Source organism: Fundulus heteroclitus, chromosome 11 (genome assembly GCF_011125445.2).
Source record: "Fundulus heteroclitus isolate FHET01 chromosome 11, MU-UCD_Fhet_4.1, whole genome shotgun sequence".
Lineage (NCBI taxonomy): Eukaryota > Metazoa > Chordata > Actinopteri > Cyprinodontiformes > Fundulidae > Fundulus > Fundulus heteroclitus.
Window position 1 is genome coordinate 20,019,225 of NC_046371.1, and position 13,339 is coordinate 20,032,563.

Genomic DNA, 13,339 nt, shown 5'->3' on the forward strand with positions numbered 1-13,339 from the left:
ATTTTTTGCTAGGTCTCGCCTTCTTCGTGACAATATCTAATAGAAGAGCTTCTTTTTCCCCTCTGGAAAATCCAGAACAGCGATGATCTGGTCATCAAATGTGCTTTTAAAAAAAAAAAGTCCATGTCGATGGTAATGCTGATTTTGGACTTTAAAATACAACGCAGACCAACACCAGCAGATGACATGGTCCGCACCTTGCTTGAGCACATTTTTTCCAACTAGAATTTCCTTCCATCAATATGCTTTGCTTAGGGCATGCTGGATAGGCAGTTTTAGGCATGCTCTCCTTGAGGTCAGCGATTGTCTGCTGTGCAACTGAAGTTAGTCTTCCCCAGGATTGTGCAGGCCATAACATTTCTGCATTAAAAAAATTAAACAAAATCGGCCTTATATAAAATTCAGATTTTCTGAGATGGCATGTTTTGGGATGCATCATATATAAGCCCTCAAATCTGTAAAATGTTTTAAATGCATCTGTTTGTAATAAGCTTCACTTTAATGAAGTGAAATACAGTAATGAACCAGTCTCATATTTATTAAGATGTACCTATGGATCGCATAATTTTCTAGGAAATTGACCTTAATCAAGACAAAACTGATTATCACAACTTTAATTCTGTTCTCTAGTCAAAAGATTGACTAAAAATGTTATATACAAATGCTTCCATTAGTCCTACAATTAAGTTTTAAGTCACATTAGACATGTAATTCTCTAGGTTTAATTATAAGTGTTCCAACATTTAATATTCAAGTGCCAAAATAGCTCTAACCACGATAAACATCTAGACATTAGGTCTAGGCATTTAAAAGATTAGAGCAAACTAGTGTTTAGTTTACAGATTTCTTCACAGCTTTTGACCAAAATCGGTATTTATTTATTTTGTTCCCCTTTTTTGTTTCAGAACATGGCTTAATCAGAATCCGAGAAAAACATGGTTACACCAAAATCCTCTTTGTATAGGTTCCAGGTTTTAGGCTTATGTGGGTTGTCCAGCTCCTCTCTGGGCAAAAACAACCTAAATATATACAGGAAAAAAAAAAAAAAGGCGAGATCAGATGGTGCCAGCGTCTTAAAGGAATGTGAAGGCTATAGAAATATTGGTGTCGGAGCAAAAAAAAAAAAAAAATCTTACTTGTTTTCTGTTATAAAGGATGTATTGAACCAAAAGTAGAAGGGAACATCTTCATATCCTTTTGGAAGACCCTGATGGCGATAAAAGAAAATATCACAACAGTTGAAATAAGGTCAAACTTTTAACGTTCGTAAGTTAAAACTGTGTAAACGGACTTACTGCACTTGATTCAAACATAACCTTCACATCCCCTTCAACCATAGGCCCATTCTGCAGGCTGATTACTGCAACATTGTTGCCTGTATCAGGAAATACCTTTAAAAAAAATAATAAAAATTATATAAAAAAAAAAAAAACAGATAAATGGTGACACACAACCAAATGAGTCTAGGAAGCTCACCTTGCAGTTCTCCTGTTTGGCGCACACGCACTCAAAGACCAGCACTTTCTTCACTATTATTTTCACCCTCAGATCACTGGCGTCTCCCTTCCCCACACCTGGGCATGAACAAGAGAACATACTAGAACCCTGTGCTGTTGAAGTGCTTGATCCGAGTGGGTTCAGGTCTGCTGGGTTACCTGCTATAGAGTGAATCCGGATGCTTTTTATCCTCAGGCTTTTAGGTGGAGGCAGCTGGCGGTTGTACTTGGTCTTCATGATCTCATAGTACCCCACATATCGGCTCTGCGGTTCAAACAGAGCAAATATCTAAGCATCCGTTCCTTTCTTTTTTTTTTTTATGATTAGACAAAAACAATAACATGGGGCTAAAACGTGTGTGTAAAACCTTACTTTTAGTTACTATTTTTTATTTTTCCAACTTAAGAATTCTGCTGCCTTTCTCAATCCCCAAAATCTTCTTGGCATGACCAGGTTTATCCTTTTCTGTGATGCAACTAGAAATTGTGGTTCAATATTTATGATGTTAACTAAATATTGATACTTTTCTAATGTGCACATGAACAAAAAAAAAAATCTTTACCATTTGTTAATTTTTTTGGACTGCAACCTTTTTTAAATTTGACAAACATCTTCAACCGAAGTGAAAATATCCAAAGTATTTGCAGTTTTACAGTTCTAAGACTTTGTCATCTCTAAATAATAGAGATAATAATAATAATAATAATAATAATAATAATAATAATAATAATAATTTAAGTATATACACAGGAAGCCTATAAGTGTCTTTTTTTTACTTCTGAAAACATAGTACGGCTAATAATTCTGAACATGTTATAAAATTGTTTTAACTGAAACTTTTTAATGTGTGTGGGCCAAATTGGGAAGAAAGGAAATTGACACTGAAACTAACAAATGTGAGTTATGTGAAACTACCATTTGCTAAATGTTTGTGTAGAAAGCTTTTTTTTTTCCCAAAGAAAGAAAAACCTTCCTGCTGTAATAAGGGTTAGGGTGAGTTTTAATATCACGTTGACATCCCCCTAATTCAGTCGTTTGACCGATAAAGTTTGGTGTAGGGAGTCAAAAGCAAGGCACGGGGTGTCGCTTAGAGTTAGGGGTTCTGAAAAAAATTGAAAAGCTCCGTCACTGAAGGCAGTAGAGCTTTTTGTGCATGGGCACTTCCTCCATTAGTCCCCACCGTTGCCCTACTTCTCATTTAGGTCTGCTGGGGTCAGTGTGTTCAGACTGGTGATCCGGAGTCTTTCTGCCGTCCTGCCTTGGACTGTGGACCTGGTATGGTTGGACTGGAGGATGGTGGCAGTTAAAGCCTCCCATCCATGTTGAATAAAGTGCTTAACCAACAATGTGTGTGTGTGTCTGTGTTTGATGACGTTATATATGTGCTGGGTGAACCGGGTCAGAATTGTGTTTCCTGTTTCACCCACGTATTGCATCTGGCAGGTCTTTCAGATGATTAAACACACAGTTTTTGGTCTGGGGTGTCCTGATTCATCAATTTGGTAAACTGCGTTGTCATGTTTGTTTTGAATCCAATGTAGTTGCTTAAAGAAGTCACTGTGACATTGAATCTCTGGTTCCTGCAACGGTTTAACCCTGGCATGCCCTAAAACATCTTTGAGGTTCTTGTTCCTGTGTCGTTCCCTACAGCCGCCACACGGGGGCGCAATTTAGAGGCGAAACAAAATAGCCAGATTCCAGTAAAACCTTTTAAAACAAGTTCATTTTCTAATGGAAGGTCCAGTTTCTTGCTAAACTGGCGTAAACGTCCATCCTTACCTGGGAGGGAGTCTCCACTCCCTGAAACTTGGAGCTCCGACTCTTGTCTGTCCTCCTCTCGCCAAAATACTCCAGACTGTCCTGATGCACAAACACAAACAGACATAACAAACATCTTTTTCCAAAATATTCAACTTATTTAATAACCTTGCTCTGAGCAATCCCGAAACTAACCTGCGCGCTCTCAAACTGGTCACTGTCGATGAGCCACGTGCACACCATGGTCCCTGTGCGCCCTGTGACAAGACGGCGGAATGATAATCAGCGAGTGTGACGACACTCGGACACAGGCTAAGATGATAAAAGCAGGGCAGGGGGAATCATTTACGTCACCTTTCCCGCCCTTGCAGTGTATGGCGATGACATTTTTAGGATCAGCAGACATCCACTCCCTCACGCTTGCTGTGTATTTCAGCATGTCTCTGTCAAAAAACCCAAGCGAAGACACCATGATCAAAAACTACCAAGCTGTTATCCAAGCAATAGTTTACATGCCTGCAGCATTTCTGTGTTTATCACCTGCTTAAAAAAAAAAAAAAAAGTACAATATGCGTGAGGACGCTTTTAAGATGAGACCAATATAAAAAGGAAATCGAAAAGCTTCTTACTCTAAGGCGGGCACATTGTGGTCGTCAATAAAAACCCGTTCAACCTTGTAGTGGAAGAACTTGGGGTCGTAGCCTTTCTCACCTGAAAACAAAAAAAGTACCGCTGATATTGTCGGCATGGTTCTACGTTGAGAAGAAATGCAGCGCGTGAGACGAGAGCACAGTCCAACTCACTGCACAGGTTGTAAACTTTGTAGTGTCCTCCGTGTTTAGTGTCTAGGAACCTTGCAACCTCCTGCAGAAATTTTAATGGTGAGCATAAACTGTTTCTGAGGACCCAGTCACTGCATTTTCATAGTTCTGATCATGACCATCTTTCAATGTATGTTTGTACCAAAGTCCTCTCTTACGTACACCAATTGGATTCCTGTAGAAGGCCTGTTTCCCAGATGAGGGGAAGGACATAGCAATGACTCGGTCTAGAGAGATGGGCAAAGAAATTATTTTGTTATAAAGTTGAGATGTTTATACAGTCATGTGAAAAACTTAGACATACATACAGGCTGTCACAGTGTGTGCCAACACATTTGGACAAATGGATATTTAATATTCATTTTAACCATACTGAAACATTAATGTTAGCTGCTAAAAGGAGTCCAAATATCCTTAAAGATCATTTTGGGTCCTACAGCAGGCTCTTGTTATTTTTCATATGAGAGCATATTGATGTCATTAGACTGCACAGGTTTAACTTTAATGGGTGCAAGGAGGAAACGTTTGCTTTTATGAAAATAAAAAACATGAGGACCAGACTGTAGTTTGCTAAAGAGAACTTCTACAAAAACCAGGGGCCTAATGTACAATGGGTGTGTACACACAAAACTGATGTACCCCCTTTTCCCACTCAAAAGTTTAGATGTCTTAATAACTAACTCAACATGAATATGTACAGATCCCAGACACAACTATGGTTGGTTTAGGCACATTTCTACACTTATTGACCTCTTTGATGGCACCTAGAGGGCATGAAGGGGTAAGGTGAGGACCTTATTTTGGATTTAATGGCATAATTTCTTGTCAATTGTTAAACTGAGTGATGGTTTCCTGTTGTTGCTGGTTAAACTAGTGTGAGCATTTTACCAGCAAAACAGCATTAAATCTGTTTCCCTTCCAGATAATAATAATAAAAAAAAGTATTAGACATCACTAAGAACTAAATACTTTATGTGATGCCCTAAGCATATTTTCACATCACTGTTTATTTATGCAGAATAAAGCATCCGATGTAAATTTAACCCAAATTTAGTACCTGTGACATAGGTGAGATCAAGATCGAATCCATCCTTTTGATATCGCCTCTTGTTCTCTGATATCTGGGGGGAAAATATGTCTTAAGGATAAAAACAATACAACAGCACAGGGACTGTAAATATTTCTTTCATTCATTTCTTTTCTGGCTTTCAGAAACTTAACGTACCATCCTTCTAGTGACCTTCTCCAGCTCCTTCTTCTGAGATGCCAGTCTGAAAATCCTCACAAAGATGATTATCCTCAAGAAGCGCAAGAACGTCACTGCCCTGTGAATGGAGGATTAGCAACATTAATATAAGCCGTTTTTCTGACACCGACACAAGGTACTCTTGTTTGTGTACTAAAGCAAAAGTTCGTGCACGAGCCAATTCAAAAGGCTTTCTAGAAAGATAAAAAGGAACAAAAATGTAAGCAAAATTAAATCACAGACAATATATTTAAAATTAAACATTTGAGAATCACAAAACTAGTAAAATGCAATTTTAGATACAAGATCCCTCAGAGCCCCAGTACTGCGTAGCTGGCTTTGATTAACAAGGGTGTTATTCAACAAAGTGGATAAAAACAGACACGCACCTGCACGCTCTGATTTTTATGCTCCGCCAGGCCGAGTCGAGTTTCTATTTATATTTTTAGAAAAACCAATGAGTTCTGCTCCTTAATGTTCGGCATAAGCTGAGCAAGTGACAGCAAGGACCATGGTGACATGGAAACCTGAAGTTGTGTTTCATCAGCATTAGCACAGTAAGATCTTAAGGACCCTGGAGGAAGCATAGATATTTTAAATAAGTGGCCTGAAAACAGAGCCTAGGGTATCCTCAAGTGTCTTTTGTTCACTCAGGTTTAGAATTGACAACTGACAACACGGGTCTTCCATGTAAGATCTGAAGCAGTTTAGCAAAGTACCAGACAATCTTACTCACTTATCTAGATCGTTAATTTGTACATTATGGTCACAGCGCTGAGATTCAATAGTACCGTGGTAGAAGTTTTGAATGCTTTGCTGTTAATGAAGTAGTAATATGAAACTTCTACAATAGCAGCCTCCGTGCTGTGGTCAAAAACCTGTCTAAAAGGCACAAAAGAGATTGTTTTGTGAATATGCTGCCTTTTTTAATTTTCCTTTGCCAAAATTACTCAAAAAGATATGAGCTCGTAATGACTTACTGAGGAATCTACAGTCCCTGACCAAAGTATTGTCACTTATCCATTTTTGTAGAAACAACAGCTCATAAACTGACTTTTAATCAATCCATTGGTTCTAGAAACGGCTCATATGAAAGCTAATACCCTCCCAACTTATGTTTAATATACTTATGTTATATATAATTTTGCTTCACTGAAGAAAGATTCATCATTCAATGAACACAGAAAGGTCTGATTTTAGCAAGACAAAAGTTCTGTCGCCTTGTCGGATGATGCACTCAATCCTAGATTACAGCGTCACCTGTCATCAACAATTGATCAATCACTTAGTAGGTGTGTATAAAAAGAACGGGGTTCAAGGCCAGCCCCTTTTCCATTGAAGCAGAGCTCCACCAGGCCTGGTCACCTCCAGTCCCCGTGTCAACCAGAACAGCTTGTAGGATAATGGCCTCCATGGTCGAATCAGTGCCCAGAAACCAGCACTAAACAAAAAGGTCATTTAAAAACCATGTGGCATTTGCCAAGGCACACAGCCTGCTAAATGGATGCTGGAAAGGTGGCAGAAAAAGGATTTTTCAGATGAATCTTCGGTTGAATTACATCATAGCTGCTGCAAATATTGTAGAAGACCTACTGGAGCCCGCGTGGATCCGAGATTCACCTGGAAAACAGTCAAGATTGGTGGCGGAAAAATCATGGTCTGGGTTTACATCCAGTATGGGGGGGTGTGAGAGATTTGCAGGGTGGAAGGCAATATCAAGAATAAAGCAAGAGCTGCTGAGCCCACAGCTGAAGCAATACAAACATGGCAGCGCAGGGGGACTCACACGTAGTTTGCTGTTATCGCCTCTGTTTTGTCAAAATTCACAATTTCATCTTAAAAAGAACAACAGCAAGAAATGCCCTGTTGCTTACCTTCTTGTGGTTTCTAATGACGTTTTGATTCGAGACCGTGATTGGCTAAAACCAACCTTTGGTAGGCGGGCACTAGGTGTCGCTTCGCCCAATCAGCTCAGAGAGTTCTGCTGAATGTCCCGCCATTCCCCAAACGGATTCAATGGGAGCAGTCCCAGACTAGACATTATCAATCTGTGACTTGTCTCGTCTTCTTTTGGTCTACAGACAGTGCTCAACACTAACCTGACAACAGCCAGCTGCATGTATCGCTCCGCCTAGCTCCACTCACATACATCTGGGACACAGCTGATTGAAAGTGATTTCCCCAACCAAATTTTTGGTCTGGCCAATCAGGACGCAGGGCGGGTGTTTCATGGATGTGACGTAGTGGAGAAGCCACCGTGAGATTCCAACAACAATGGCGGCTCGCATCGAGGAAGCAAGCGTTAGCATTGATGCTGCTATTTCTTCCGTGTTGTCCAATCTATCTGATATTGTTTCATTAAAAGAACATCAGAGAACGGCTCTGAAGGCTTTTGTTGGTGGAAACCATGTTTTCGCCCTCCTCCCGACCGGATTTGGCAAGTTTTGTTTTCCGGGGCGAGTCCGCGTCCGCGCCCCGGACCGCTTTGCCGCCTGTCTTCCCCCCTCTTCTTAGCTTCGGTGTGACCACTACAGTGTTTCCCGCAGGAATTTGCTTATGCGAGGCGGACCGACTCGCGGAGCGGGGGGGTGGATGACTTTTTCTCCGTGGACCGGCTCGCGGAGCGGGGGGTGGGGGGGGTGGGGGGGGGGGGGGGGGCGACACGTTTTCCGCGGCCGCCTCGCCAAGATAGCGCTGCGGGAAACCCTGCACTACAGCCGCAAACACATAAAAAAAATAAAATAAAAAAAAAGGTGTTTTTTTTCCGGCGTCGGTCTCATCAGCGTCACAGGTTAGCTTCGGTGTGACTGGTTGAAATAGCACGTCGATAAAGATGACAGACAAGTGGCTTATCCAATCATATGCAAGGAGTTTTGATAAGGCCCAGCCTTCAGTAAAGGCAATTCCTATGGCGGAGCGATACATGCAGCTGGCTGTTGTCAGGTTAGCTCAACACCCCACCTAGTGGCGAAATGTCACTTATAGCTCCTTCAAAGGTTTGATTACTGCTGTTTTTTTTTTTTGTTTTTTTTAGTTTAGGCGTTATCTGAAACATTTCAGGGGCACCACGGCCAAAATCGTCTATGAGGGCAACAGCAACATTGAACACTCACTAGCTGAGGAGGGAGAACACCCACCTGGGAATGAGACTAGCCCCCGACAGGTCACTGAAGGTGTAGATCATGGTGACAATCAGCGTGATCACCACAACGCAGGCGTCTACAATGTTCAGCTTTGAGCTGAAGTATACTTTGAAACTAAAAAAGAAAAAAAAATTCAACAAATATTAAATACATCCAACAATGTTCTCAGAAACAAAAAATGCAGATCACAAGCTGTACATTTGGGTTAGCTGTTGATAAAATGGACTGGATCTATTGAGTGACTCCGTCCGGGTATTCCTATGAATTTGCCCATCACAAGGCACACATTTCCGGTAGAGCTTCCTCTTCTCAGCTTCCTGCTCAACAGCTAAACACGCCGTGTTCTGCTGACACAGGAGCTTGGGAATAGTTGCATCACTATTGAAAACCTTCTGTTCCCAGACTCCTAGGAAAGCACTAAAGTGGTGTGCATGAGTCCTTACTGTGACTATGAGATTGTTGAGAATAAGAAAAGTCTAGCCAATGCTTTTCTGCTCACCTTTCTACATACACGCGCAGGAGAACATCAGCAAGAAAGAAGAAGGAGATGGTGAGCGACACAGCTTCCAAAGCATCTCCGACCTCTCTGCTCTTCTTTGGCAGCGAGAAGTCGACGATCACGAGCACAATGTCCACAATAATCAGCACCACCCCGAATATACTGAAGAAAACATAACCAGGGAAACTTGATCACGGTCTCAAACACATAAATGCAAGAAATTTAATACAGTCTCCCCCAAAACGAACTCACCGAAATCCAAAGGACATAACAAATGGTGTGATTTTTCTCCGAATATTGCTGTAAGATGAGGGAAAAGAAGCGTCAGCATTTCCATCAAATGGGATTCTGTGCAAATCTGCATTCCAGGACGCCGCATACACACTTACTGGTACATTGTGTCTGGCAACAAATTATCTTCCTTTCCATCATCAATATCCACTTTTGCCTCTTCCATCTTTGTAATGTTTCTGCCATAAGAAGAAAATAAACAAATAAACAAACTGAACCAATTTCAGACCAACAGGTATAATTTAATCACTCAATAGTCAGTTCAATATATCAAAATCTTTAAGATTCATGCTAGGGATGAATCAATAGGCTAATCATAGATATCCATTTACTAATATTTACTGTTGTTTTATACATATTTCCCCAACCTTTTGGACACCATGAAAATAAAGGAGAATCACAACGCTGACATTGCTTCAGTTTTAGATAAACACCCCACAGTCCTGAGCTGCATCGCAATCACAAGCCCAAACTATTTCATTATGGGCAATCCCTTCCCAGAACACATACACAAAAGGCGACAAGATGGACATAAACGTTGGTTATTAATATCGGCCCGCTTTTACTTAAACTAATAGCAGTGTTAAAAAAAAATTAATTGACCAACCGGTGTCAATGCTGATATATTGTGCATTCCCATTCATTAAATGCTAATTTATTTCATGTTGGACAGGAAAAGAGATATAATGCTCTAGTTTTTCACAAAATGCTGTTTGAGTGGAAGGAACAACTTTGTTCAAGGTGCAAAAGCAACAGTAGTAACTGTGTTAGTGCTACCCTACAGGGAGTTGGATAGGAATGTTGTCCAGTGGTCCGAAATCCTCTTTTTAGATAAAAAAAAAAAAGGCAAAGTGCCTGCGTCTAAAGGAAGGCTAGTTGAGATCAAGAGTGAGGTTTCCACAGTCAGTGATGATATGGTCCACTGGTTTTTTTTTCTCAAGTCCAAAGTCTGTGCAGCCGTAAAAATGCAGAACCCCTCATTCATCAGCTCACAAATTTTATGAATATGCTGATTTCATTTGACACAGCCACCCAAGTGCTCCCCTTTTTTAACTCTAATGAATACACCTGTCAGTTTAAAACAACAAATTACGCACTTGCTTTTCTCCTCTAACCCCACCAACAAAAAAATCAGACATAACCTCGTTTCTCTCACCCGTTTACTTCTGAATCTGGTCCGGGGTCGAAGTAGACAGACATGATGCGTTCCTTTTGGTTTCTGGCCTTCCCCCCCGACCGAGGAGTTCAACTGCTGCTGGGGTTTATTTGGACAGAAGACACGGTGCCAAAGAGATTTACCAGCGCCGCCGCACAACGTCCCGCGGTGCCTGCAAAGCGGTGACACACAAAACAAAAACTCTTTCCTGCCTTAAAGCACGAACTCTTACGCGTCGCCCAATGCTACTAATTAAGACGGTCAGACTTATTCCTTGAAACTTTTTGGATGCGAACCGTTTAAGTCAAAACGCACTCAGGGAATTGCGCATTTAAAGCGCAACAGCCACCATCAGTTTACCTTTGGGCGTCAACACGTTCACAACTAATTAACCCGTAAAGAGCTGCAGTCGCTCTGCCTGCTTACCGTTAGGAGGGTCATCCGAGAAATTATACGACAGCTCGTCTTGTGACTTCTTGTGTGAGCATAAAGAAGGACGGTTCAAAGATTAACCGTGCCGTTTGTTTTTCCCTTTTTTCTTTTTTTTCCTCCTCTATCATCCACTATCCCTCATCATTTTTTTGCAAGCGTTGTAGTTTCGGACTTCCTGGACTTCACTGGAAAGGAAGGGAGAAAAAAAAAAAAAAAAAAAGCTCAGCCCCTTTTTCTCTTGTTACTCATCTTTCCTCCTCTGCTCGCTTTCTCGTTAAAGTCTGACTAAACCTGACCATAAACCGTGCCCTGCAAAGTTATTTTGCACCACCTAAAACTTGAACACATGGGTTAACAAACCAAGCCGCAGCCCGATCGCTTCTTCCTCTCGCCCATCTGGTTCCAATTAAATGCATTCACCCCAAACGTCCTAGTCTTTTTTTTTTTTTTTTTGTGTGTGTGTGTGTTTTATTGTTCTTTGTTTTGTGTTTTTTTGCTCAAAAATTCGGCTGTTCTTCGAGTTCTTCTTCATCTAAATGCAACATACCCCATTTAAGTAGAAAATATATAAATAAATAAAAGCTCAGATTAAACGTGAATACCCATGGTTTAACTTTTTTTTCACATGTACTGTGGGCTCACTTATATAGAGGACCAACTCTGACATAATTAAAAATAAATATATAAATAAATGCTCAATAAATTGATAAGCATAAAGAAATACATATATGTAAGCAGTAATTAAATAACACAATGAGACATAAATATCTAATTTAATTTGCTTATTTATTTATTCCTCTTTTTAATAATCCCCTTATTGATGTATTTTTATTATAATTCTCAACTTTATTGATCAATTACTTCATTTTTAAATCCATTTTTTCCTTTGCATGTTTTAATATTTTTTTGTTTGTTTTATTATCCCTTCCTATATTTTACCCCATTTATCACTTTAATCCTTTAATTTTCAGTTATGCTGCATCCTTTCATATAGACACACATTTTTTCTTAATCTTTTATGAAAAGTTACAGCGTTCGTGTCCATGTAGACAAGGCTTAATCTCTGTATAATTACAGCTGTTCTGTGAAGGCCTCACAGATTTGCTAGAATGTTAGCGGACAATCGACACCATGAATGTCATTGAACACAGCAGACAAGTTGGGGATAGTGTTGTGGAGAAATTTAGAGCAGGGTTTGGTTGCGGTTTTATTAAACCTCTTGCAGAGGGCAGTTTACGCCATGATCCGGAAATGAAAAGAGTATGGCACAATCACAAGCCTGCAAAGATATTGGCGTCCAATTACGCTATCAGGCCAAGCAAGGAGAGCATTCATAAGGGGAAGCAGCCTAAAGGCCATGGTATCTCTGGAGGACCTGCAGAGAGCCACTGCCCAAGCACTAATCTGTTGATAAGACAACTGCAAGTTGCTCTGTACAGAGGAACCCAGAATCACTCCTTACCCTGGCAGATTTAGATTTAAAATATATTTCAACCATGAATTTTATTTCTGACATGAAATTATACTGGCATTTCCCCAAGATAATGTCAAAGGGGTATGACAGTTTTTGAGAAACATATATTTTGTTTTCAATCATACTTGGCATGTCCAATATCAATGGCATAGCATGTTGAAAATGTGTTATACATTTCTTGACAATCAATGGAAAAACCTTGTTTGGAACAGGGACCAAATCATTATTGTAATTACTGACCACTACCTTCATGTCTTTGCTAATATTTTGAAAATGCATCTTTTGCAATGATCTCCAAGTCTTTGGGATTGTGGGGCCTCCTTGCCCTCACTCTAATCTTTAGCTTCCTTAACAGAGTCTCAATCAGATTTAAGTTGGAGAGGTCTAGTTGGACCACTCTAAAATGTGATTACTTTCCATCAGAAGAGACATGTTGGCAAAGTTAAAAGATTACTTTACAGCTGAATCTGTGTGGTGTATGAGTAACTTTTAGGGGGAAACAGGAAACATTTGAAATAATGTGTTTTGGTCAGATAAGGCCAAACCTGAGCATTGCTTTGCACATAAAATGTCATTTCTGCCAGAATACTAACACTACATATCAAGAATCAGGAAGCTTTATTGTCAAAATGGGCTCAGTATTCACATAGTTACACATAACACACAGACAAAACTGTTTTTCTTAAACAGTTTATTGCACTTTCCAAGAACAACACTCCCTGAGGAGTGCATACAGATGCGTGCATACCTCAGCAGTTATGGGACTCCTTTCAAGTCAAAAAGTCAGACAGCAGACTACAATGCTGTGTGATAAGTTTAGTTATTGAAGTGTGCAACTTGCATGTTTTTTCTGAACGAACTGTCTCACATTTGTAAGTGAGAGACAGTATAAATGATTTTCATCAGATCAGAAACCTGTGTAACCTGTAGTGTTACATGTAACAGATTATGAACTGATTTGATTGTTTATTAATTTTCAGCAGGGGGTGATTGCCCTTACAGCTTTGTGAAAGAATCTATTT

General features: G+C 40.1%; 1 protein-coding gene across 2 annotated transcripts; it reads right to left on the minus strand.

Moving 5' to 3' along the window:
• Positions 1 to 720: 720 nt before the first annotated feature.
• tpte (transmembrane phosphatase with tensin homology) lies at positions 721 to 11,243 on the minus strand. 2 transcript variants are annotated; one of them, XM_021309258.2, is made up of 19 exons: positions 10,838 to 11,243; positions 10,412 to 10,507; positions 9,354 to 9,434; positions 9,217 to 9,264; positions 8,965 to 9,126; positions 8,460 to 8,579; positions 5,302 to 5,401; positions 5,134 to 5,197; positions 4,239 to 4,303; positions 4,059 to 4,119; positions 3,885 to 3,966; positions 3,610 to 3,698; positions 3,451 to 3,512; positions 3,277 to 3,357; positions 1,656 to 1,761; positions 1,477 to 1,574; positions 1,296 to 1,391; positions 1,137 to 1,207; positions 721 to 1,019 (listed from the first exon to the last, which is right to left on the minus strand). In XM_021309258.2, the coding sequence occupies exons 2-19, from the start codon at positions 10,453 to 10,455 to the stop codon at positions 914 to 916; spliced, it is 1,536 nt and encodes a 511-aa protein (XP_021164933.2). In that variant the 5' UTR covers positions 10,456 to 10,507; positions 10,838 to 11,243; the 3' UTR covers positions 721 to 913. The 2 variants fall into 2 exon arrangements, with proteins under 2 accessions (XP_021164933.2, XP_012705464.2); XM_012850010.3 differs by having other exon boundaries at positions 10,412 to 10,583.
• Between the last annotated feature and the right edge of the window lie 2,096 nt (positions 11,244 to 13,339).